Here is a 26,422-nt window from a genome sequence, read left to right on the forward strand (position 1 = left end):
TGACGTTACTGAGCAGCTGAACGAATCCCAGGACTGTGTGTCTTTGAAAGATGTTATCTGAGCAAAATGTTATGAGCAAAATTTGTTATGTGAGCAAAATCTCTCATTTCAGCTCTTTCTGTTTTGTGCAGCTGAAAGCCTCATAACAGATGCAACATTATAAGCCTGCAGCTCCAGACAGCCATCTTATTTCCATCACAAAGACCTGCCTGAAAATGAGCAAAACCCAGTCATTCGAACACCTGGATCCCACTGTGCCTGAAGTCCTTCTGTACGCAGACCCAAGACATAGGGGACGGCTTTCAATTCTGCTGTGACTTACAGTAGTTCAGGTTGTAGGTTGTGTCTGATAATCACATAGTCCTGGCCGAGGTAAAGTTTAGAAGTTGACGCTCAGGGAGATCAGTTGAGTCCATCACCCAGCCATTGATTGACTGGGTGAGGTTCCAACCCAGCCTCCCGGGCTGACAGAGGACAGGAGTTCCATGTGGAGTGAGACCCACGGTGTGTGTTTATTCTGGCATTGATAGCAGCAGCAGTGGGGGGATCGGCCAGACGCAGGATGTGGTGAACAGAAGGGGTAGACACGGGTGTGTGGGGGTGTCTGGGGGAACACAGAGGACTGGTCGTTGACATTCAGAGAGAGAACAGGGGTCAGGACACCAAGTCTTGGACAAACAGCAAAGACAGAGACAAAGGATCTGGGGGGCCAGGTGTCCCCCAGACATGCACAGCCCCTCGCCTGGAAGGGGAGCCCCAGAGAAGGGGAGACAGACACAGTGGAGACTGAAGCCCCCCACCCTGAAACACAGAGCCGGGCCCGCCTTCCTCCACCCTCACGCCATCAGAGGTGGAAGGACGGGCAGGCCCGGGGCTGCCCCGCACCACACAGCTCAGACATTATGGCTTCGAGGAGATGAATTCACGGTCCGGGCAGGAAGGGATGGGGTCCTGAGGGGGCCTGGTCCGATCCGGGCCTAGGCCAGACCTGCGGGAATGGGCAGGGAGGGGACATGAGTGATGAGCAGGAGTGGGCCTATGTCTGCTATGATCACCCCAGACCAGGGAATCCTGGCCCATGTTTCTCCACCCTCAGCCCCTCCCCTTAGGGTATCCAGGCCCCAGGGCTCCTCCCTCAGACCCAGGTGTCCAGGCCCCCGGGCTCCTCCCTTAGACCCGGGAGACCAGCCCCAGCCCCTCCCTTAGACCCAGGGGCCCAGGCCCCCAGCTATCTGACCCCCAGGTCTGGGTTCTTACCCCTCACTCTGAGTTCTCCTTCTCTGACAATCCTTTGCTGCCTTTTGTGAAGCTGGTCAAAGTCTTTTCCTGAAGGGGGGAAATCCAGAAGATTCAGGGGTAGGGGGCAAAGGCAAACAACAGCTGATAACACAAGCCATCAACATGAGCTTCTTTTACACTGGACTCTGAAATGAGGGGCAAGGAAGCCACCGAGGAAGTGAGGGTAGGCCCTGCAGCCCTCGGGGGGCTGAGTCTGTACTGGGGGCTTGAGCAGAGAAGGGGCAGGATCACCGGCATGGCGGAAAGAGTCCTGGGGTCACATATAATCACTGTCTGAAGGCAGGTCAGGGTGGGCGCGCCTGGGCTCTGAGCTTAGAGCCGCACAGCCCAGCCTGAGCATGGCACACAGGCATCCGTGGGATGGGATGTGTCCAGGGATGCAGTGAATGTGTCAGGAGACTGACAGCAGCAGGGACGGCCGCCTTCCACCCCTTCAGCCGGAGTCTTGGTCTTTGCAAATTCAAATCTGAGCTCTCTGCTCAGCAGCTGAAATTCCTCCTCATTGCCCAGATAGAAGGCCAGGGCAGGACTGGCCTGCAGTGAGGCCCTGGGGTGGGGTGGGATGGGGTGGGGTGGGGGCAGGATTTAATGTGTGCCCAAACTCAGCAGTCATACTATTCTGCTTTTGTAAAGCATCATTCTACGCGATCAAATTTCATGCCCCCAAAGTCCAAGATGAGCGAAAGGTCATGTTCACTAAATCCCCACCAGTGTTTAAAAAGACCTGAAATTCACATTTCACTTTAAACATTTTACTTATACCCCAAACAAAATTTAGAATAATGACTTTTGTGGATCTATTGAAGCAAATTCACCAGTAAGGTTTCAAAAATATTTCCAAACGCAGGAACAGCCATGTTCAAAAATTGACCAAGTAGTGATTTTTAATTGCAAGACCTGGTCAAATTCTCTGCGAGCCCCAAGGCCTCGCACTCACACACACTGTGTCCAGGTTCTCCCTCGCTGCCTTGGACGAAGATCAGTACCTCCCCCTGCAACCTCATCCTTGAAACCTTCACCTGAGCCCATTCCTTCTGCTCTAGAGTCACCTCCAGGTCTCTGCTCCAGTGTCACCTCCTCCAAGAAGCCCTCCCAGATGCACATTCTAGAGAGCAGCCCTCCATTTCTCAATCAGTTTCCCTGGGCCTGCCAGGCTTCCAGATTCTGAAGCCCTCAACCCATAGCACCAAAATAATATAAAGGAAAAACTGATGCTATGAACCTTATTACCCAGATGAGCACTGGGCCCCGTTTTATGGCTGTTTTCCCCTTTATTTTGGGCTTAGCCTCCAGGGAAACAACAGCAACAGGAGGTGGCCAGCGGGAAACCTTGCTAAGATGCAGACGCTTAACCTGCATTTACTTACGGGATCCTCACATCTAAAGGTGTTCATGGCCCGGGGTCCCAGCCGGAGCAAACTGAGGTGGGGAGTTGGGTGACTTACTCTAAACCACCCAGATGAGGCTGTTGGCGCTGGGATTTGAAGCCCAGCTGTCTGATGCCGCAGCCTGTAGAAACCGGCCACCAGGCGAGAGAGTGAAGTACGCAGGGAAGGGGGCCGCTCACCTCCACCAGCTGATGCCAGTGCTCCACCGGCTTGCGGGGGTTGGCCAGCATCTCAGCCCAGTGCTCACGGCCGTGGGGGTCGGCGGCTTCGGGGCCCACGTGGCACACGCCGATCACCTCGTTGTGCCCAATGCTGGGGGGAGGGGGTGTCAGGAGTGGGGCTGCGGCGGCTCGCCCTGCCCCCCGCCTGGCCTCACCCCCTCACCAGTCATAATCTACCACGGCGATGCTGAGCCCCACGTTCTCCACGCTCTCGGGGGCCACGTCAAACACGAGCGCCTCGTTGTACGTGGGGTTCAGCGTGTTCTTCTTGATGGAGGTTTTTCGCTTCTTCAGACGCCGCCCCTCGCTGATCAGAGAGGCCTTCACGTAGGGGTCTGGGGAGGGGGGAGGGGCGGACTGAACCTCGACCTCCACCCTCACCCCGCAGCCCAGACCCCTGCACCCAGACACCCCCCCAAGGCCTCTGGTCAGACAGGGGCCCGCGGGTGTGGGTTCACCGCTTCTCCTGCCCTCCTCCTTCAGAGCTGATGTCCAGGCCCCACGCCCTCCCCCAGACTGGGGTCCCTAGGCCCCCTCCCCACCTCCCCCGGACCCCAGAGCCCCTGGAACCCACCCGAGAAGCCAGTGAGGTCCATCGCTTTGAGGTTAGAGGCTTTGATGATGGTCACGGTGAGGCGCCCGGCCGTGGGGAGGTAGCAGAGTGAGAAGTTGAGCTCCCCAAGATCTGCCTTTTCCTGCAGTTAGAGAAAGGGAGTGAGAGCCGCCCTGCCCTGGTCTCCAGCTCTGCTCCCTGACAGGAGGGGCTCGGGCGTCCCACACACCTCACAGCCCGCCTCGCCTCGGGGCACAGCTGGGTGCCCGGCACAGCTGCCCACCGCCGGCAAAGCCCAGGATTCCTCAGGGGGCGGACAAGGGCACAGGGAAGACCACAGGGGATCCCACTATGGGTGAAGCCTGGGGGATCAGGCCACCAGGATTCGTGGGGACCACAAAGAGACGGTTGAAGGGGAGCGTTAGGGGTGCAGGAGGGAGCGAAGGAGCGTGTCCCAGGTCGGGGAGCGGAGGAGCTGAGGGGAAGGAGGGGAAGTAAGAGCCGGAGCTCCGGGCAGAAGGCGGCGGGCCGGGGGTCCTGGGGAGAGATCAGCTGGACACACGGGAGGACGGTCGGCCTGGCCCACCCTGTCCCCTGGCGGGTCTGCGATGTTCCCCAGCAAGACAGTTTCGAGGTCAGGCCAGGCAGCGAGAAGGCAAGAAGTCCCCGGGCAAAGCAGTCGAACACGGAGGGGTCCCGGGTCCCCAGGAGGGGGCGTGCGGGCCACTGACCGAGCCGCCCTCCACGATGTCCCTCCACAGCGGGCGGTCAGGGGGCTGCTCGGCCAGCTCCAGGAGGTTGTCCAGCACCACCTGGCCGATGAGGTCGTGCCGCGAGAAGCGGTCAAAGTCATAGACACTAAAGTGCAGTTTGCGCTGCGCCAGCTCGGCCAGGGGCACTGAGAACTGAAAGGTCTCGTTGAAGACGGGGTTCAGGGTCTTCCTGTGCACCTAGAGGCAAGGAAGGGAGACTACACCAGGGCCCCAGCCCCTCCTCCCAGGACCAGGGGTCCAGGCCCCAGCCTCCCCCAGGATCAGGGGTCTAGTCCAGCCTTCCCCAGGACCAGGGGTCCAGTCCCCAGCCTCCCCCAGGATCAGGGGTCCAGCCCCAGCCCCTTCCCCCAGGACCATGGGTCCAGGCCCCCAGCCTCCCCCCAGGACCAGGGGTCTAGTCCCCAGCCTCCCTCAGGATCAGGGGTCCAGCCCCCAGCCCCTCCCCCCAGCACCAGGGGTCCAGACCCCCAGCCCCTCCTCCCAGGACCAGGGTCCTGGCCCCCAGCCTCCTCCCTCAGACGGGGAGCCCAGCCCCCCCCTCTGTGGGACCCGCACAGCTTGCCCGCCTCTCCAGACCTTGGTCTGAAACTTCTTCTTGCGGTCGGGCAGCAGGTAGATCTTGACGTAGGGGTCTGAGAAGCCGTTGGAGTCTTTGGCCGGCAGGTCCAGGGCCTGCAGGATCCGCACCACCAGCTGGTCCGAGCCGTAGAGGTACCGCAGCGCGAAGCTGATGCGGCCCGCGGGGGGCCCGGCCCCCGCCTCCCCGCCACGGCGGCCGGTCCCCTGGTACAGCTCAGGCTTGATCTGCCCGATGAGCTTGGCCTTCTCCTCCCCGCCCGGCAGGGGCAAAGGCAGCGCGGGCGGCCGCTCCTCCGAGCCCGAGTCGGGCTGAGAGGTCAGGGTCTGCTGCGTGAGCGGCCGGGGCAGGGCCGGGTACCTGCGGGGGTGGGAGGGCCAAGGTGGGCCTAGCGAAGACTTGGAAGCTTCCTCCCTGTGTCCTCGCAAACCCCACAGCCGGGGTAGCCCCAGATCCCCCTTTGTTCACTGTGACCTTGAGAAAGTCACGGGACCCTCTGAGCCTCAGTTTCCCCATCTCTAGCCCTCGCCCAGACCAGCCTCCACGAACCACCTCCTGATCTCAAACCAGTGACACAGAATGTCTCCGTGGACCCCGGGGGCCACCTCTGCCCTTCAGGTCTCCCCAAGTCGGGCTCAGCCTCCCCCCACTGACCACTGAGCCGCCCGGCCTGTCCGTCCTTTCTCATCTTCCTTCTCGGGCTATGTGGAAGTGTCTGGAACTCCCTGGAAGCCCAGAGCGCCATCCGCAACCATCCTTGCTGCCGCCTCCCCTTCTCACCCTCACGCCTTGCCTGGACAAGCTCATCTGCGCCCCGGGCCCCCACTTCCAGGCCAGGGTCGCCAAACCTGTCTCCTGAGCCCACCTGGCTCCGCCCGCCAGACCCGCACGCCCTGCCCCCGCTCCCTTGATCCACCTGACCAACAGGTGAGACTGTGGCCGCCCACCCCACGGGTCCTGCCTGGACCGCCACAGCCGGGGTGCAGTCCCTGGGGCCCCTAGGGATGGTCAGGGCTCGCCAGCCACCACTGGACGCGGCAGGTCCAGATGTGCGGAGGCAGCACAGTCTCAGGACGGGGGCGGGAGGCTTCAGGTAGGGCTCAGCTGGCCACTCCTGGCTCCCAGGAGACCCTGAAGGTCATTGACGCCTCTGGACCTCAGTTTCTTCACCTGCACAGTGGTGGCAGCAGGAGCTCTGGACAACGTGTCCCCCAGCCTCTGGAAGGCCTCCCCAGAGACCGCCAACCGCATTTCCGGTGAGTCCCTCAGCCCTGGCCAGCGCCCCAGCCAGAATAGCTTCTCCCAGAAATGCCTGGGCCCCAAGGCGTCCCCCTTGGACCTGCCCCAGACCCGCCCAAGCTCGGGGTCTCCCTCTGGCTCATTCCTTTTCGTTGGTTCTCTGACAACCCATCACCTGCCAGACCACTGAGCCAGCCTCTGGGGGCTCCGTCGCTGCCTCCCACTGCACCGCCTCCCCCCAACTTTTGTGTCCCCTTCTACTTGTCCCCATGGCCTGAACTCTTCCGCCCCTCCCTGCTGGGGGCCAGAGGGGTCTTCCCCACCCCCCACAGTACCCTCGGCCCGGCATGTGAGGCCTGTGTGGCCCCGCTCGTGTCCACAGCCAGATCTCCGGGTCTCCTCTCATCACACCCTCCCCTTCCCGCAGAACAGGCGCCTGTGATCCGCCACGGCCTCCTTCCCCCGTCGCCTCTGCCCAGGCTGTCCCCTGCGCCTGGATGGCCCAGCTCACCCCGCCTTTCTGCCTGGCTAGCTCTCCCTCACCTGCGGCCTCAGCCAAGATGCCTCTGCCTCCGGGAAGACCCAGCCGCCTCCCTGGACTCCCAGCGCTGCAGTCCAGTGAGTGGCATGGCCACAGCGCTGGCCTGGCTGGACCGGACAGCCGGGGGGACCTGCTTTCCCTGGACAGGGAGTGACGTGAGGGCAGGGTCTACCTGCCGTCCTCACCCCGGGTCCCCAACAGCGAGCTCAGGCCTGCCCCACACTGGGAGCTCCATATGCAGGAGCAGATGAGGAATACTGAGGGGTACCGCAGGCCACACCCCCGTCCTGCCTTCCACTGAAAGGGACCAGCTGCCTTGTGCCTCAGGGATTCAGCCGCCTGCCCCTCTTCCACCCTCCTGACCCCAGCCACCTCTCTCCAGAGCCGAGTCCAGCCCAAGCGCCTCCTCCCTCAGACCAGGAATCCAGGACCCCGGCCTCTTGGATCCGGAATCTCTCCCCACCTGCTCCTGCCGAGACTCAGGCGCTGGGCCTCCAGGCCCCTCCCAGGCACTCAGGCCACGGGTGGGGAGCAGCAGGTGTTCAGAGGGCGCCCGGCCGCGCCCGCGTCTCACCTGGTGGTGGGTGCGAGGCTGGTGACCTGCTGGTGCGACTGGGCGCTGGGCAAGCCCCCGCCGCTGGGGGGCAGCAGCAGCAGCCCGGAGCCCGCGCCTCCCTCAGAAGGCAGCTCGGGAGACGTCTGGCTGGGCTTGACCCCCGCGGCCACGGCGGCCGCAGCGGCCTCGGGATAGGAGTCCATGTCCAAGTAGGAGGGCTCAGGGGGGTCGGCGCCCCCCAGGCTGCCCGGCTCCAGCAGCTCGGCGAAGGGCGGGTGGTGGCCCGCGTGGGCATGGTGGTGCGGGCCCAGTAGGGGGTGGCCGCCCAGGCCGGCCCCCAGGTGGTGCCCGCCGCCGCCGACCAGGCCGGCCAGCCCCACCCCGGGGCCGAGGTCCTTGCGCAGGGGGCCGCCGCCCACTGCCGAGCCGCCCTTGTCGCGCCAGGGCACCCAGCACAGCTTCCAAGACACGAAGAGGGAGACGCCCAGGAGGACGATGCCGCAGAAGGTGACGATGACCGACAGCAGGCTCACGGAGATGTCTGCGGGGGGAGCGCAGCGGTCAGGCGGGGCCAGTCCGTCCTCTCCACCCGGGTCCCAGAGACCCCGCCCCCCTTTCCCCGGCCCGGCCTGAGCGCTCCTCATATGCTGGTTTTAGCTCCACTGCCGGAGCGGTCAGGTGCCCCCCCACCGCTCCAAGGCCAGGACGCTAAGGCCCAGAGAAGGCCGGTGCTGTGGCAGGCCGCACAGGTGGCCTGACAGGTAGCCCACAGGTGTGGGTCCCGACGGCGCTTCCCGGCGGTGCGGCTTTGCAGGGAGGCTCTCTCTGCTGACCTCAGTTCCCTCTTGTGGAAAACGGACACAGCTGCACAGCCAGCTAATGCACACTGCAGCCTGGGGGGGACCCCCCCAAGGTTCCCAGACAGGTGTGGGTTCCAATAGGTGTGAAGCCATCTGGCTTCAGGTTCTGCTCTCTTAATAGTTGACCCGCCTGCCCCTCCAGGGAGGAAGGGTTCACCCTCTGAGACAGGGCCAAGGTCCCCCAAAATGTCCAGAGAGGTTCAGAGAGGGCGGGCCGCTCAGGGTCCACCCTCAGCTTGCTATGTGGCCTGGCGGGGGGCGGGGGGCCTGTCTTAACCACTCTGAGCCTTACGGCCTCCATTTCCCAAAGAGGAAAGATCTTGCGTCTTGTGGTGGCTTTAAGGGGCAGAGGTGGGGGCGCAGCGGACAGCAGCACACACCTGGGGAGGCTCGGGGGTTCCCACCCCCCAGGCTGCGGTACACATTAGCTGGCTGTGCAGCTGCTTCCGTTTTCCAGAAAAGGGAACCGAAGTCAACAGAGAGAGCTTCCCTGCAAAGCCCCACCGCTGGGAAGCATGGCCAGGATTTGAATTGGGTGGGGGGGGTCCTGCTGCAAGGCCCAAGGTCATCCCCCCGGGGCCTGCTGACAGAGGATGACAGGAAGCTCAGGCCAGGTGTCACCACCCCCTAAGCTCCTCTCTGGGTGGATTTTAATCAACACTTTCACCCCAATAAAATGTAACAGGAATATAACAGCTTCTCTCAGTCGTGTGGGTCCTTCTAGAAAACCCTGAAACCTGACCACAGGCTTGGGGATCCCTGAGTTGCGGTAGAGAATCACAATCAGATTGTGGCCCTTCTGCTTACAGGCTGTGGGAGTCACAAGCCCTGCAGCTCTCTGGGCCTTTGTCATCGCTGTCCCCCCACGTTTGTAGGCAGGTCACCCCAAGCTTTACACGTGACCATCCCCCGTCCAGCTGGACCAGGCCACGCACACCACTTCCTGGCTCTGGGAACCCTGCTGCTTCCTGGTGGGTGACCTTGAGCAGATCACGTCACTCTTTTGAGCCTCAGTTTCCCCCATGGCACATGGATCATCATGAGCAGTCAATGAAATAAACCCACCCCAGATGCTGCCCGGTACACAGTCGGCGCTCAATAAGTGCATTCCCAGTATGTATGGAATGATCTCTGTGGGCCAGCTTGATTTAAGCGCTTCGGTGGATTCTGGCACTTGAATCTCTCCACTGCCCACGAGATAGTGACTTTCATTATCCCCACAGGGTGACTTTTATTATTGCCATGGATGAAGAAACTGAGGCACAGAAGAATCGTTTGCCTACATCATCAAGTTAGGAAGGGAGGAAGATGGGACTCAGACCCAGACGCTATGTGAGCTGCACCCAGATATTTGAAGGGGAGATGTGGCAGCAGTAGGGGAGCCCCAGGCAAATACCCCAAAGGTTCAGGGGTCACTGGACCACCGAGCTCCTCCTTAGACCAGAGGTCCAGGGGACCAGCAGCAGGCAGGAGGGAGGCAAGACTCTAGGAGAACCCGGCCCCCGGGAGCGGAGAGCTGAGCGGGTCTGTTCTGACTCTCTGGAGAGCCAGCTGCGGCGGCCGAGACGCTGGGGTGCTGACCTGCATCTGGACCCCGGGGGTAGCCTCGGATTCGCAGGTTGTCGAACTCCTGGCACCTGTCACTGGTGTCGGCATCTCGGACCCGTGTGCAGAGTTCCGAGACCAGGATGATGGCCCTCCGGCACAGGTCATCCTCGTAGTCCCCCGACATGGTGGCCGGCGGGTCCTGTCCTCAGGAGGGTGCAGGCGGGGGTGCGGGAGGAGGGAGGAGGTGATGGGCATGCGGAGACAGAGGAGGCAGGGCAGGCCAGGGGATGCGGGTGGGACATAGAGGACGGGCGAGGGGACAGATATGAGGGAGGAATGGAAGAGGGAAAATAAATTAGGGGCAGAATAACAAGAGGACTGAGATCCGGGGGCAGAGCAGAGGACATAAACAGGGCGGACAAACAAGGGGATGGTGTGACACGAATGGACAAGGGGACAGAGAACAGGGACGAATGGACAAGGAGGAAGAACCTGGACGGGCCGGTCAAGGGACAGTGATGGAGGAGGCCCAGATAAAGGGGTGGGCAGATGAGGAGACCAGATTAGGGCGCACAGGCGAAAAGACAGGCCCTAGGGATGGACAGACAAGGGGACACTCATTCATCATCCATTCGTTCAGCAACTCTTCAGTGAGCGCCAACTACACGCCAGGCACGGTGCCAGCTCCTGCAGATCCAGCAGGGAACCAACCCCACGCGTCCCCCGACTTCCTGGTGTCACGACCAGTGAGGGGAGACAGGCGTAAACAGGTCACCAAACACCTGAACAGACAGGACGCGCCCACTGGGAGACGTGGTGGCCGGAAACAGCTGGAGCACCTGGCCCAGGGGGAGCGGGAGGCAAGGTGGGGTGAGGTCCCAGGGGATTCTCTAAGACCCAAAGGAGGAGGTGGAGAGGGCAGGGGCAGTGGGGCTGGAGCAGGGAAAAGCATTCAGAGCAGCAGAAACAGCACAGCGATGGCCCGATGGCCCAGGGTGGGCCAGGGCTTGTGGCCAGCTCCAGGTATGGAAGGAAGCTGGATGGGAATAGACAGGGGAGCAGCAGGAGGGCTGGGCGGGGTGTGGTGCTGGCTGGGGAGCCATGGAGAGGCAGGGGGCAGAGACAGGGGCCAAGCTGGTGGGGGGAGGGCAAACTGGGGCCCAGAGGAGGCAGACAGAGGCAACAGACACACAGGAGGTAAGTGTAGGCTGGAGACTTGGGGTGAAAAGCCATAGAGTCATCTGGTGGGTAATTCAGGGGAACACAGAGAAAGGTGGGAAGCCGGGCAGTGAGGAGGCAAGAGTGTGGCCAGAAATACCTTCAGGAGAAAGCCAGGGAGCCGGAGGATGGACGGGGTGCAGAAATCAAGGGTGGACACTTGGGGTGGGAATCAGAGAGGGACCACAGGCTGCGGAGGGCGCGCACCGAGCCCGGGGCAGAGCAAGGCTGGGCGGTGGGGGAGTCGAGGGGGGCGAGGCATACATGAGGCGCCCAGGAGGAAGCGGCGGATATGGGCAGAGGGCAAATTGGCGACACATGGTTTGGAGTCAGACATCAGCGCGGGGCTGGAAGGAGGGCGCAGGGGAAATCAGGGACAGACAGAGCAGGGCTGACAGATGGACAGGTGCCGCGGGGGGCTGCAGAAAGCCGGCGCTCGGAGACCCGGCGCGGGCAGACTCACCTGCGCTTATCCCTGCCGTGTCCTGGATGGCAGCCGAGGCGGCGGCTGGCGGCAGCCCATGGGGGTTGCAGGGCGGACCAGGGGCTGCAGACCTGGCCCCACGCGCCAGGTGGTGAGACGGGGTGCCGGGTCTGGGGATGCGGCGGGAGAAAAAGGTCGATCTGAACCTCACATCTTGTCTTACTCGGGCCAGCCGCTCGACCCCAGGCGACCTCCGGGCGGTCCAGCCACCCCTCCCTCCCACCTCCCGGCCCCCAGCGTCCGCTGAGCTGAGACACTACAACTCCCGGCAGGCCTCGCGCCCGCGCTGCAGCGGCTCTATAGCCCCGGCGCTGCAGGGACTGCTGGGAGTTGAGGTCCTGAGAGCCTCTCCCGGCTGCAGAGGGGATGGGAATTTTTTTGGAGGTGGGGGGGTTGGCAGATGCCGGGGTCCCAAGGCGCTGCAGGGGGCAGAGGAATGATGTCCCGGACCTAGAAGGCCCCGGGGCCCTAAATCCTTCGGGCCCATGGAGCGGGTAAGCGAGTCCTACGCCCGGGGGAGCAGTGGGCGAGGACTGGGGTACACCCAGGTGTTTCGGGACGCCCCCTCCTCCAGAGCCACGTGCCCCTCTCGGGGCAGCCGGCAGGCGCCGCAGCGCTGCCCTCCCCGGCCGGAGGCCCGCGCGCCCGGGCAGCAGCCCCCGCCCCCACGCGCGGGGCCGCCCCCCGGGATCTGGCTGGGGCGGGGGCCGAGGGGGGAGGGGAGGCGCGGACTCACCGGAGCGCCGCCGTCGCCGCAGCCCCGCGCGCCCGCCGCGGTGCCCGCCCGGCTCCTCCCCTCGCCCTGTCGCAGGTCCGCGGCTCCTCCCCTGCACCCCTCCCGCCTCCCCTCCGAACCTGCGGCTGGGGCGCCGACACCGCGCGGCCGCGGCGAGCAGGGCGGGAGGCGCCCCGGACCCCGGCGCCGGAGACCCGGCGCGCTCCCCCGTCCCGGCCCCGGGGCCCCGGGTCAAGCGCCCCTCACACCCAGGGGCCCGGCCCAGCCCATCTTTTCGCAGGCGGGGAACTCCGGGACCCCAGTCACCTCTTCTCCCAATGCCCCTGAGCTCCCCGCACCCCCACTCCATTCTCAGATCAAAGGGTTTCCCGCCCCCACCTCCCCGGCACCTAGCACCTCAAATCCCACCCCCCAGACCCGCCGGGCCTGGGGAACCCGGGCTGGTTTGAGGGCGGGGAGGCGGAGCCTGGAGTCCCGGCCCCCGGGGGCGGGGGCGGGGGGATCCCGCGGGGACCTGGGTTTGAATCCGGCCTGGAGCTCTGAGCGCTGAACCCCAACTTTCTCGTGCACAGCACGGAGGATGCCTGTGTTCACTAAGGGATTCAGAGGGTTGGAAAAAACAGTCACTATAAACTCCCGCATTGGCACCAAGTAGGTGCTTAATGAGTATGTCTTCAAAGCAGCGAGTAACAGTTAAGGGCGGATTAATAGCCGTTCAGGATAATTGCCACGCTAAGTGCTCTGGAAGCGTTTTCTCATTTAATCTTCGCTTTGGTTCTCGGAGGTGGATGCAGTTATGTTAGTCCCATTTCACAGAGGAGACAGCTGAGGCTCAGGGAGGTTAAAAGCCTTAGAGACAGACCAGGGCCACAGCAACAGCCAGCAGGGGTGCCTTGGAGGCCCCCCCCCCATCATCCTCAATGCTGTCTCGTCCCAGGGGCACCCTATAAATATAATCTAATTAAAAACCGCTTGCTTCTTCTGCCAACACAATTTTGAGACAAGTCTGGTAGGAGTTGAGTCCTAATTCCCGCGAGGTCACCCCTCCACCACCACCCCCAATTGCTGCCTCTATACATTTGATCCTTGAATAACTGGGGTCTGAACTGCCTAGGTCCAGGGTACGGGGGATTTCGTTGTACACAGAGGTGAACTTCCTGTGAAGGTATTTGCTCTTCCTTCTGCTTTTCTTTTTCTGCTTTTTATTTTTTTTAAAGATTTATTTATTTATGCACACAAGAACACCTCTGCATACAAGGCCAGAGGTGTGGGGGGGTGGGGTTAGAGAATTCACCAGAGACAGAGTGGGGAGCAGAACAGGCAGATCTACGGAAATACTCTGCTGAGGGGAGCAGCGGGGAGACAGGAGAGGTCTGCTGCGCCATGTGGGTAGCTCCCTGGTCGGGGCTGGAACTCGTTCTGCAGAGGCTGCGGACAGCTTCATAGGCTGCATCTTAACCCCTTGCACCACCAGGGAGGCCCCTTCTTTCTGATTTTCTTAATGGCATTTCCTTTTCTCCAGCTGACTTGATTGTAAGAATATACTACAGGGGACGCACATCTGTTATTATGTGTTCACAGCCTGTTTATATTAGCCACAAACCTTCCCATCAACAGCAGGCTGTTCGTAGTTCTGGGGGAGTTAAAAATTATACCTGGATTTTTCACTGCGAGGGGGTGGGTGTCCCGAACTGCACCCGATCCCTCCACCCCCCCATCGCTCAAGTCTCAATTTGCAGTCTTGTCATTCTGTAGAATTCCCCAGAAGCACCGCCCAGATTCACGGCAATCCTGTCTCCATGCTGCTCGCATCCTCACAGATGGACCTACAGTTGCACCCAGGAAGCTGTACCGGGGACACACCCACGGTGTGTGTGCGCATGCAGCTCCCCAAAACCCACTCAAAATCAGGCCTTTGCACCCAACCGGGGCTGCCCTGGGTCACGGGCAGCCAGTTTCCCAGAGAAGCACGTGGAAGGCAGCACACAGGAAGCGCACAGTCAGCGCTGTGCACACAGACGAGCTGGCCGAGACACGCTTCCAACGCGTGCTCGCACAGATGGCCCACAGGCGCATGGAAACGTGCTCCTCTACACGTATTGGCAGGGAAATGCAAATCAAAACCACAATGAGATAGCACCTCACTCCCATGAGAACAGCCGGCCCCAAACAGCCCAGAAACAAGTGCTGGGGAGGGCGGAGAGGTCTGGAATAGCCCCGGCCCATACTGTGGAAAATAGTATGGCTGCTTCTCAAAAAATTCAATGCAGATCTACCCTGTGGCCCAGCAATGCGAATCCTAGGAAGCTACCCAAGGAATTGCAAACACTCTTCTGTGTTCACTGCAGCCCCGTGTGCCACAGCCGGGTCCCACCAACAGCCCAGGCGCCAGCGCCAGATGAGTGTGGAGGAAGATGCTATGGTCTGTGCGCGTGGTGGAATATTACTCAGCTAGCAACAGAGATAAACTTGCCGTTTGCAGCAACGTGGACGCAACGGAGGGCATGGTGCTCAGCACGATGAGTCAGGAGAAGGCAATGTCAGATGGTTTTACTCCTATGGGGAGCACAGAGAAACGAAGCAAAGGAGGTGACAAAACTGAACCAAACCATAGAAATCTGACTGTGAATTGAGGCTCCCCGAGGGCCATCTGGGGATGGGATTATGGGATTCCAGTGGACTATGGTGGGGGGCAGTGGGTGCTTTGGTGGAAGGTGTGGGTGGCGTCATGCACCGGAAGAGGCATGAACCTATATACCTCTGAATCTTTTTTTTAATTTATTTATTTATGCAGACAAGAACTGGGGTACAGACCAGAGGTGTGGAAGGGTAAGAGGAGTCACCAGAGACAGAGTAGGGAACAGAACAGGCAGACTGACTGAAACACACTACTGAGGGGAGCAGCGGGTGAGACAGGAGAGGTCTGCTGCGCCATGTGGATAGCTCCCTGTCCGGGGATCGAATTTATGCTGCAGTGGCTGCAGACAGCTTCATAGGTTGCGTCTTAACCCCTTGCACCACCAGGGAGGCCCCCAGTTTTTTTTTTAAACCCAGCTTCATTAAGCTATTTTGAGGGTTAAGTTAAATTCATACAAAGTGCTGAGGAAAAATAGGTAGTGTTTGCTGTTGTCACCATTAGTGATTAGCTCGTGTGTGCTTGACCTGCATTTTACAAGTGAGGAAACTGAGGCTCAGAGAGGGCAAGTGCCCTGCCCACGGTCACACAGCTGGGAAGAGTCAGAGGTGAGAGTGAAAGTCATGGGGGTTTGAAACTAGAGCCCTGGGTGCAGGCCCTAGCGGTGTGGCCTTTGGGAGTGGAAAAGAGCATAGCACAAGGCCTAGGGTAGGAGGGAGTTTGGCATGCTGGGGAGGACTGCTGAGCACTGGAGATGCGCAGGGGAGCACTGGTTAGGTTTAGCACTATGTCCCCACTGCCTGACACAACAGTGCGCAGAGCCACTCGGTTGAATGAATGAACAAGTGGATGGATAAATAGAGGAGTGTGTGTGTGTGTGTGTGTGTGTGTATTGAGGGATGGGGGAATGGGTGGGTGGATGAATAAGTGGGTGGATGGAGGGATGGGTGGTGGGTGGGTGGAAGGATGAGTGGGTGGATGGAGGGATGGGGGTGGGTGGGTGGAAGGATGAGCGGGTGGCTGGCTGGACTGGTGGATGCTTGACTGGATGCTTGGAAGAATGCTTGGAAGGATGGCAGGTGAATGGATGAGTGAATGGCTGAATGGGGGGTGGGTGAAAGGATAGGGGTGCTTGCGTGGGTGAGGTCCAGGTTGGACAGCGGCTGGAAGGGTGGATGGAAAGGTGAGTGACTGGATGAGGGGAAGGGTGGCTGGATGCTTGGCGGAGGGGGCCTGTTTGGAGGGCTGGCTGGACGGCAGGAAGGACGGTGGAGGAGGAACGGTTACACGCATGCATGCACGAGCCAGTGGACCATGGACGGCTTTGCACAAACACCCACAGATTTATTCACAATGTGCCTGGAAATAGATGCAGACACACCCAGACACACACACGTGTGTCCACACAGACGCACCTCTTCTGAGAAAGGAAAGCGGCACTGGCCTGGCGGCAAGTCTGAGCTGGGCTACAGCCAGCCCCACCCCACCGCAGCGCCAACATCCCTCTGCCAGAGGAGGAGAGTGCTGATTCAGGGATTCGTGCCCCAGGCTGCCGGCCAGCCAGGGAGCGAAGGGGCAGGGGTGGCCTGAAGGATGGGGTGAGTGGCAGGTGGGGCTACGACAGGGACAGGGATGGAGCGAGACAGATGGAGGGACCCAGAGAAACAGAGATGGGGAGAGGGAGGGAGGCAGGGAGAGGACGCAGCAGGAAGAAGCTGCAGGAGAGGCAGCTACAGCGAGGCCCAGAGAGCCTGAGTCTTGAGCTCTCCACTGAGGATTCGTTCAGGAGTTCAAGGTCTGGTCCCTGGAAAGCCCGGAGCAGATGCTCACCGCGCAGGAATCAGCAAGGCAGAGACAGCTGGGCGTGCAAGAAAGGTGAGGGCTAGAGACTGGGTCACAGGAGCAGAGACTGAGGGCACAGACAGGGCCACGAGGGGAGGGGAGGGAGGTCATCGGGCTGCTGAGAAGAAAGGGGTGCCCAGTGGACGCCTGTGTGGCTAGACCTCTTCGCTCCTGCACTGGAGTCCAGGGAGCCCCCAGACTGAGGCCCCAGGCCCCCAGACCTCCTCCCTCAGACCCAGGAGCCCAGACCCCGTCCCCACCCCCCTCCCCCCTCCGACCCAGGAGCCCAAGCCCCGCCCCTCCCCCTCCCTCTGAAGGTACCATGGCGACCAGGCCCCCTGCTCACCTCCCCCTCCCCCTGGTAGAATCCAGTTTCTGTTTGAATCTCCCCTGTGTCTACCAGTGCCTTCGTGAGACAGGGATGAGCGGAGGGCAAGTGGGACCAGAAAGGGGGTGACAGTGGGGAGGGGAGCCAGGGAGCATGGCAAAGACAACCATAAGAGGAGAGGATGGGGCGAGAGGGAGAAAAGGAGCCTGGGGAGAGCTGGGGAGGCAGGTAGGGAGGCAGAGGGGCTGACAGGGTTACAGAGAGACAGAAAACTATGAAGAGAGAGAGGGATGGGGGTCTAGGGAGTCCGCGGGGAAACTGAGGGAGGAAAAGGGGGTGATGGAGCAGGGGAGGGGCAGAGCAGTGGGGAGGGCAGGGAAATCCAGGGAGAGGATGGAGGAGAGGCAGGGAGGGAGACTTCGAGAAATGAGGGAAAGGAGACTGGGAGACAGGCAGGGCTGGAAGCGGGCAGAGAGGTGGGGGGACAAAGAGGAGGCCAGGGGGAGAGAGCGGGGTGGGAAAAGAGACTTGAGGAGACAAGGAGAGGTGCAGGAAGAGGCTGGAAGGTGGGGAAGAAGTTGGGGCACCCAGGGGCTCTCCGAGGTTAGGGGCACCAGGATCCCTACGTGGCCTCAGTCTTGCAGTTCTCTATTCCCCCCCTGGGGCTCCAGAGTGGAGGAGGAGGCAGCCTCCAGGAGAAGGAGCTGGGGCAGATGGCCCAGTCAGAGCTCTTCTCCCCCCCTTCCTGAGACATCCCCCACCCGCCTCCCCAGGATCCAGCCAGAGGCGGCGCCCCTGGGCTCCTCCACCCTGGGCTTGCACAGGGAGGCAGGTACTGAGCTGGGTCTGTCTGTGTGGGGTGCTTGGGGGGGATTTCCTTCAGCCACACATTGTGCGGTAGCCCTGGCTTCCAGCGTGGCCATCAGCCAGTCACTAGTCTTCCAGAGAGAGCCACCCCAGACCCTTAGGTCCGCCCTATTCCTGGACTGTCCCCTTTACACTTCAAACTACATTCCCCATGAGCCCCATGCAGTTCCTGGGCCAATGTTTGGGAATCCAGAACTACATTTCCCATGAGTCTCTGGGGCCTGAACAATTCCTCTGAGGTCCTTCTCTCCCTGCATGCCCTGCCCTGACCCCTCACATTCTCCTGCCTCCCGCATTCATTGACTTCAGCATCTTTCCCCCAAGCCAGTCCTTCCCCCTGCTCTCACTGCACTAGACCCCAAGTTCTACCCCCTACCCCATTCCCAGTCATCAGCCTCCAGCCCCAACTCTCTCTGCCCCACCCCTACCTCTTCCCCACACACTTCGGTCTCCTCTTCCCTAAGGACACTTTCTCCATCTGACTCCTCATTCCTTCCTTTCTCCCCTCCAGCCCCTCCCCAGCTTGGCTCCAGAGAAGTCTTTCTGACACCCAGTGCTAGGCCTGTCTCTCCCCTGTTCACAGGTCTCCCTCATTCCCCATCACCCCAGGATAGGGCTCCTGCCCATCAGCCTATCCGGCTGAGACCAGCCAAGGACTTGAGGCTCCTATTTCAGGGCCCCCTCCCCCCTTGCACTCTGCTGTAGCACAGTTCATTCATTTGTTCACTCATTCAACATTTATCGAGTAATGTCTCAGTGAGGATGCATTTGCCTGGCAAGTAATAGAACACTGGACTCTGTCAAGAGGTGGGGCAGGGTTTGCATTTGGTTGAGTCAGCAGTTCGAGGAAGTCATTGAGAACCCAATGTCGATTTCCCTGCTTTCTGCTGGTCATGCAGAGATCCCCTTTGCACACCAGCTGTCTTGCCTGATGGTCACAAAGTGGCTGCCACAGTTCCAGGCATCACTTCCAGAGGTGTTCATTCTCAGGCTCCCCAGATGACCTCTCCTCCTCTCATTGGCCAGCAGCACGCAGTCACCCACCCACTCAGCTCCTGGCAAAAGGAATGGGCTCCTCTTCATTATTTCAGTCCCTGGTCCTCAACTCTGGCTGAACACGTGGTGGGAGGAGTAAGAAATAAAAAGAACCACCTCGTCTAACCTTACTCAGATCCAATTTAATCAGAATCTCCAGGACTGGACCCTAGTCTTGATATTTTTGGAATGCTTCCAGGTGATTATGAAGGGTTGGGAGACATTGGTTTAAATTGGATGGGGTATCCCTGAAGGAAGTGGGGATCAGACGCACTGCTCAGACTGAAAGGATCTCCTTTTTGGGTGTCTGCTGAAGACATACTCAGGGCCAGGGGCATTGCTAGGCGGAGCCAACACCCTAGTGACAAAACAGACCCCGTTTCTCTGTCCTCCAGTCTCTTTTAATGTTTTTTTTTTAAGATTTATTTATTTATGCATACAAGAGCTGGGGTACAGGCCAGAGATGGGGGAGGGGGGTGAGAGGATTCACCAGAGACAGAGCGGGGAATAGAACAGGCAGGCAGACTGAAATACACTGCCAGGGGAGCAGCAGGCGAGTCAAGAGAGTTCTGCTGCGCCATATGGGTCAGCTCCCTGGCCAGCCGGGGATCGAACTCGTGCTACAGAGGCTGTGGACTGCTTCATAGTGCATTGCTTAACCCCTTATGCCACCAGGGAGGCCCCTCTTTTAATGTTTTAAAGGCTTCTTCTTTAAGTGACCATACCCCACACCATCTGTAACCTAGACTGAAGCAACCACCTGAGAAACATAATTTGTGTATAGTTCCAGAAAAACTGAGTGCAATTAGTTGACTAGTTGGCCGATTTTGTAGGTCAATGTTTGTTCATTTCATTCATTCATTCATTTTAAGTGGCATTATTTTGTAGTGAGGTGACATTGGCTTACAAGACAGTATGGTTTGGAGGTGCAGGCTCACATCTCTTCAGATGCGTGTTCCCTACTTTTCATTTCAATTCTGCTGTTTTCTGTTTGCTTTTAGTGGTATTTTGGAACCAATTACATTTTTGATGATCGGGTTGCAAACGTTGGCACAGGCCCTTCGGAGGCTGATGGGTCCCAAGTGTCTGCCTATAGTGCCAAATGAACGAAATGACCCAGCCTATTCTTGGGCAGAGAGGGCAGACATGAAACACACATCTCACAAATAATTAATAACCTACGATTGCGATCAGTGTTCCTTAGTCTTGGGGCTGAAGAGAATTCTGGGAAGTTTCTGAGGTGATTCTAAATTGCTTAAAGACTTTAGCCCCTGGTGATCCCTCTGCATGAAACATCTAGTTCCTTGCAACTTCTTGGTCATTGCAGACATCACCTCCTCTAGGGAGACTTCCCTGATTGCCTCCAAAGTGGGCTTCCCTTCTGCCTTGCACAGTAGAAAGGGAAGTGAAGCATGTTGAAGTGTGAAGTTGTGCTTCCAAAATGATAGTTTTGTAAATGAATGGAAAATCAAGAAAAAACAATTTTTAAAAAAGTAAAAGAACCCACTCTGCTATTGTCATGGGTGAGTGGAGAAAGGAATTAGGAGTCTGTTCTCTAGATGAGTTTGGGGGGAGAGGCAGCAGGCTGGGAGACAGAGAACATACACTCTCCCAGGTGTAAAGATTTTTGCCCTGCTTCTATCACATCAGGCTCTGTGACACCGGGCAAGTCACTTAATCTCTCTGTGCTTCCGTTTCATCATATATTAAACTACCCTATCTCGGGAGGTTCTTGTGAGTAGGCAGTGGAAGGTGCTTTTGAAAGTGCTTGGCTTTTTAAAAGGGACTATAAACACGCAGTTATTATGACTGTTAAGTGGGCAGGCTTGAGGAGATGACTCCATTGGCGGGTTGGAGGGGAGGCCAAGATGGCGGGAGGAAAATGACCAGAGAGGTCAACAGGGGTGGCCACACGCAGGGAAGGGGCTTCTCAAAGGGGATCTTGTTTTGAAGTGCAGATTCAGATCCAGTACATCCAGGTGGACCCTGAAACGCTATGTTTCACACAAGCCCCCCAGATCACACTCTGGGGGACAAGCCTCACCACAGTGAGAATTTTATCCTGAGGACAAGAGGAAGCCTCTGGGGGTGTGTAAGCATGGGGCGCTGAGACACCCCAGCTGCCCTGCAGAAAAACGCGGGAGGTGGAGGACAGGGACCAGGGGGGCGGTTACTCTGGTCTAAACAGAGCTGTGGCAGCGCGCTGAAGGCAAAGGCTGCCAGCTGGGTGTGGAGACAGCCCCACTGGCTCCCGAGAGTCGATTGTTGAATTTTGCAAGCTGGTTGTTAAAACTGTGGGTAGCATGAAATTGGCCACGGGAGAAGTACTGACACCATGAAAACTGACAAATGTTGCAATCTGTGAGCGAGACAGAGAACCAGCCCATTTGCAACCAGCTTGTTGACTTGGAAAGCCAGGGACGTTACCCACGAAAGGTTTTAGTCCCCGGGGTGCTAGCAAGGACTTCTGTGAGACTGGGATGTGTCAGGTGACTTGGGAGACTCAAGGAAGTGGGCTTTGCTGGGCTGGACACTGGTAGGGAGTGGAGGCGAGCACATGAGGGCGGAGCAGTGAGCGGTGCTCGTGGGAAAAAGACAGCATCAGCCCCCAGCAGAAAAGGGGGGGGGGTGATGGCCATTGTGTTCTGGGCCCCAGTTTGGCTGTGTTGAGACATGACCCCCAAAGACCTTATTTTTATCTTGGTCCACCATCATAGAGTGGTCTTGACTATGTTGGTAAAATTTCTTAGGCCCGAGCGGGGCGCTAGACCTGGCCAGGAATGTCATGGCTGTCGGGAGCTACTTTCTGCTTTGGCAGCTAAAAGAGACCCCCCACCCCTCGCCTTCCGCCAAGTGCGGTGGCATTGAGACAGTTTATCTCCCCCTCGTGTAAGGGGAGGCAGGTGTCTGGATCCGTGGGGCATGTCACCCCCACCAGATAATTTGGGAGTCCAGGTTCCCGCCCGATGGTTGTTCCATCATCTCCTGCCTGGTTGAAGCCAGCTATGGCTCCACTCACCTTCCAGGCCCAGGGAAGGGCAATGGGTCTAAGGCAAACGCACTTCTTTCAAGCAAACGACTGCAAAGTTGGACTCTCCATCTCCCTGACACTTTTGGGGAGACCTGAGTCATGTGGTCACCCCTAGCTGCAAGGAAGGCTAGGAATATTTCCTGCAGGTGGTAGGTTGTGTGCTGGGTAATTTTCTAGGATCATAGAGGGAGGGGGACATGGATCAAGGTGACAGCTAACGATTGGCCATAAGAGACCCAAGTGGCCAAAGGTGGGGTTGTCTAGAAGGGTCTAGATGTGAGAGCTGTCAGCAGGCTGGTTCCAATGCGAGGCCACTTCTGAGGGTGGTGGAAAAGCCACCATCTGCATTCAAACGCTGCTGCTGGGGCTGAGGGACGCTGGTGTTAGCGGACCAGAAGAGAAAGCAAAAGGGCAAATCCCTCCGTCATCCTTCCGCCTGCAGCCTCCCTCTAGGTAGAGCCTATTAGGTAGCGCCCCCTTTAGGTAGAGCCTATCAGGAACCCAGTTGGCAAAGCAGAAGTGGCGAAGGTAGAGCTCCAACCCGGTTATCACAGAGCTGGGGTAAAAGGGTGGAGTTTGGAACTGAGACTCGGTAGTTTAAACTGGCATGACGGGGTGGCATGGACAGCACGTGATGATGCCCATTTGAGCAGAGTATGTCTGGGGAAGGCTCACAGCAGCTAACGATGGCTTCTCCGTCCCCAGGAGCCCTCCTTGTGGACCTAGAGACCCCGGAAGAGATGAAGGTTCAACGCCTGAGCAGGCCGGCCAAATCCTCGTGAGTGGCCCCAGGTCCCATGACTTCTTAGCTCAGCTTCCCCCCAGTGTGTGCCAACGTAGCGACCCCTGACCTCAGCGGCTCCACCTGCTCGCTCTCTCCCCAGGAAGCAGTACCTGCGTCAGGTCATCGCAGAATATGAGGCGCTGGATCGAGAGCTCCCGTGCATCCGCAAGTTCCCCGCGCAGCCCACCACTCAGCCGCTCTGCCTGTGTATGGAGACCTTGGTGAGCGGCCCCGGCCCCAGGCCCTGGTGTCTGCAGAATCGGGGCGGGGTACTGGAAAGGGCATGGGCTCAAAAGTGAGGTGCACAGGTGGCCCCGCAGCGCTGTGGGTTCGGTGCCAGGAGGGTTACTGAGAACTGAGTGTGAATTTGTCAGAAATTCAATCATCAAATTAATTGATGCTTCTTCTCCCGAGGAGAGGCCAAGGGGCAGGCAGTGGGGGAGACGCCAGGCAGAAAAGAAAGGTGGTTGAAAGACAAAGCTAGGGGCCTCCCTGGTGGGGCAGTGGGTTGAGCACCGTGCTGTGAAGCTGTCCACAGCCTCTGCAGTGCAGGTTCGATTCCCGGCTGGGCAGGGAGAATCCCACATGGCGTGGCAGACCTCTCCTGTCTCGCCCACTGCTCCCCTCCGCAGTGTATGTCAGTCCATCTGCCTGTTCTGTTCCCCGCTCTGTCTCTGGTGAATCCTCTCACCCTTCCGTGCCTCTGGCCTGTACCCCGGTTCTTGTATAAAAATAAAAATAAATCTTTAAAAAAAAGAAAGACAAGGCGAGAGGAGACGGAGTTCTGCTAATACAGCGATTGTGAAATTCTGCAATGTGTACAAATATAACAAAAATTTGTAAGAAAAAAAAAACATGTTTTGGTCAGATTTGGCAAACTGGTCGTTCGGCGCGGATCCTTTGCCAGTCCCTGTCCTCAACCTAATAGGGGAGGTGCCTATTAGGGTCTCAAGCCAGAAGTGAATGAGAGGAGGTCACGTTAACCGGGCGCTTATCGTGTGCCAGGCTCCCCCAGCTCACCTGGGTGACTCATCCCAACACAGGACCTTCTGTCCTTGTGTTAGAGACCACCTCCACACCGAGGCTCTCCTCTGTGGCTTTAAACATGGGGACTCCCACATAAACACTCGAGGCTGACCTTCTGGAGGTGACCAATTTCATTTCAGTTCCTCAGCAATGGTGCACCACCTCGGACCGGTTATCTCGTGCTGAAAGTGTGGTTCGTTATCACTGTGTTTCTGAGTGTTAACTGGATAGACAAGGAGCCATTTTTGACCCTGCTTTTTTGACCTCCTTAAATATCTAATATGAGCCTAAAGGGGAAGCATACGACTGAAATCCTTTCAGAAGTTTTCAAGGGGCTAAAAGCTTGCCAGTCACGCAGTTTGCTGCAAAAAGTTTCCGGTTCAGTCAACTCGGCTTTGGCTTTTGGCAAACTGGTTTGGTGAAAACTGAGTTTCTTGAGAATGACCTAGAAAGCCAGGAGATGCTTTTCGACCCGAGAGTCCTGTCCTCCCCGCTCCTCCACGAGCGTCAGGATCCCGGGATCCGAGAACCTCGCCCTCAAACGTCACGTGGGGCTGGGCGGGCCCGGCGGGCGGCGTCCAGGTGGACGCTAGAGTCTCTCTGACTCCCCAGCCCGAGGAGGACTTTACCCACCTGGACGTGCTGGAGGCACTGGAGGCCGAGTTACCCGGGGCCATGGAGAGCGGGCGCGTGAGCGGCATCCGCTTTGAGAACGTGAACGTCATCTGCGGGACTGCGGGGCACCGCAACAGGTGAGCCCGCCGCGGGGCCAGGGGCGGGGCCGGGCGGGGAGGGGCGGGGCCTAGAGCGAGCACGGCGCGGGGCGGAGTCGGGGCGGGCGAATAGATGGACGCTATCGCGGCGAGGGGCGTGGCTAGAGGAAGCGCGGCCTGGGGGGCGGGGCCTGGACGCATCGGCGCGTGGGAGCCGTGAGGGGCGGGGCCGAGCGAGAGGCAGGTGAGGGGGCAGGACCCTGGAGGAGGCGGGGCCTGGGGTGGAGAACCGGACCCTCCGCGGCTTGGGGGCGGGGCCTCCTAGAAGGCGGCCTGGGGGCGTGGCCTGGGCTGCACCATTGTAGGGGCGGGGCCAGAGTGACCAGGTGGGCATGGACCTGGAGTGTACAGGTGGGAGCGGGGCCAGGAGGGACCGAGGTCAGGGGGAGCCACTCCGAAGGGCCGAGGCTAGCCGGCGGCTTGGAGAGCTGGCGCTTCGACAGCCCGCGATGACCGGACAGAACCGAGAGAAGGCCGGGCTTAGCCGGGCCCAGGTGAGGCCGACGCACAGGCTGCTCTCGGCGAGGACGCGGGGCTGGAGAGCCCGGGGACGCAGGGCCGGGCAGCGGGACGCGAGGCGGTAGACGCAGCGTGGCCAGGCAGGGACGCCCCAAGGCGGGCCGGAGCGCACCCGCGACCGGCGCTCCCGTCTCGGCCCCGCCCGCCCCTCCGCCCCGCCCGCCCGCCCGCAGGTGGCTCATCACGCTCACGGACTTCCAGGCTCGCGCGCGCCTGCTGCGCACCGGGCTCAGCCTCCGCGGGCTCCCGCGCCCTCTCGTGCGCCACGACGAGCTGCTGCTGGACGACTACCGCCTGCACCTGCGCCGCTCCCTGGTCCGCCGGCGCATGCTCGAGGCGCTGGGGGCGGACCCCGCCGAGGAAGACTGACGCGCGGGCGGGCCCCGGTGCGCTGCGCCCCGCCCGCCCCCCCGAGCCCGGAGGAGGGGGCGTGGCCTCCCCAGGAAGGAGGCGGGGCCGGCTCGAGGGGGTGGATACTGTGAGTTTAATTATAAAGAATGACCTGGTACAAAAGCCATTTCTCGCTGCAAAATCTTGGTGGGGAGTCAGGGGGAGGGAGGTGATGGGGGGTAGGAACGAACCCCCGTAGTATAACTCCGCCTCCCTAAACCTTCCCCCGGTCCCTGCCATGGACTCCAGGGTCCCAATCCCTTGAGGGATGAACTGAAGCGCGCGCGAAGGAAAACCCCGGGCGCGGCGATCCCCGTCTCCCCGGGAGGCAGACGTCCTCATCCACCCCCCTCCTTTTCCTCCTCCCACCCCCCTTGGAAGACAATTCTCGGGCTTTTATTTCAGGTTTTTTTTTCTGAATTTTTTTTGTGTTTGTGTGTGTTCTAGGGTTTTTGTATTTTGTTATTGTTCCTCTTTTTGCTTTGTCTCTCCTCTCTGCCCCGCGCTGCCCCCCAATTCGTTCCCTTTCCCCTCCCACCCCAACCTCTCCTCCCCCCTCCCCACCCCCTACACCCTCCCCAACCCCGCGGCACCCATCCAGAATGAACAAGCCCTTGATAGACGGGCGCCGCGCAGGCCCCCTGCGGACGGGGGGCATCCGACCAGGGGGAGGGGGCGGGTAGGGGCCCAGCGCGACCACCGCCCCCTCGCTCCCCTCCCCCCTCCCACGACCCTCCCACAAGGTTCCCCGCAGATCCCTGACGTGGTGAGGGGAGAGGGCTGCAAGCACCCTCCCCCCATGTACGGAGCGCCCCCCCCTTAGGGGTAGGGGGCAGCAGAGGGGGAATGGGCTTGGGGAAGGAGGGGAAGCTCCCTTCTTTGGCAGCTGAACATAGGGGGACCTGAGGGCGATGCCCTCCCCCCTTTACCCACAGTAGGGGAGGGGGCTTTCTAGGGGCAGGGGTGGCTTAAAATTCCCAAGCCCCAGGAATAAAGGGGGGGGGTCGTGCGGGAAGAAGCAGCCATGCTGGAGAAATCGGTGGCGAGACAAGAAGGGTGGGGGGAGGAGGCTCTTCGTGCACAACTATGGACAAGGTGGCCCAGGGAGGACAGACAGCCGGAGCAGAGGGAGCGCGGCCAAGATGAGCAGGGAGAGGCAGTGTGGGAGCATGGCGAGCGAGGGGCAAGTGTGCGTAGCG

General features: G+C 59.8%; 2 protein-coding genes across 2 annotated transcripts; one reads left to right on the forward strand and one right to left on the reverse strand.

Annotated features, from left to right (window-relative positions):
- Positions 1 to 588: 588 nt before the first annotated feature.
- On the reverse strand, positions 589 to 9,739 carry SYT3 (synaptotagmin 3; the record flags this gene model as incomplete). Its single annotated transcript, XM_084257485.1, has 9 exons — positions 589 to 988; positions 1,258 to 1,326; positions 2,867 to 2,999; positions 3,072 to 3,243; positions 3,483 to 3,603; positions 4,193 to 4,411; positions 4,811 to 5,171; positions 7,166 to 7,688; positions 9,589 to 9,739. The coding sequence occupies 8 exons, from the start codon at positions 9,737 to 9,739 to the stop codon at positions 1,261 to 1,263; spliced, it is 1,746 nt and encodes a 581-aa protein (XP_084113611.1). The 3' UTR covers positions 589 to 988; positions 1,258 to 1,260.
- A 289-nt stretch (positions 9,740 to 10,028) lies between these two features.
- Positions 10,029 to 25,202, forward strand: LOC311186104 (uncharacterized protein C19orf81; the record flags this gene model as incomplete). The annotated part of the gene is made up of 6 exons (XM_084256992.1): positions 10,029 to 10,420; positions 17,572 to 17,630; positions 22,437 to 22,509; positions 22,616 to 22,736; positions 24,154 to 24,293; positions 25,007 to 25,202. 6 exons carry the CDS (start codon positions 10,029 to 10,031, stop codon positions 25,200 to 25,202), a joined length of 981 nt encoding a protein of 326 aa, XP_084113118.1.
- Positions 25,203 to 26,422: the final 1,220 nt, after the last annotated feature.

Source organism: Talpa europaea (assembly GCF_964194135.1).
Source record: "Talpa europaea genome assembly, chromosome: 16".
Classification (NCBI taxonomy): domain Eukaryota; kingdom Metazoa; phylum Chordata; class Mammalia; order Eulipotyphla; family Talpidae; genus Talpa; species Talpa europaea.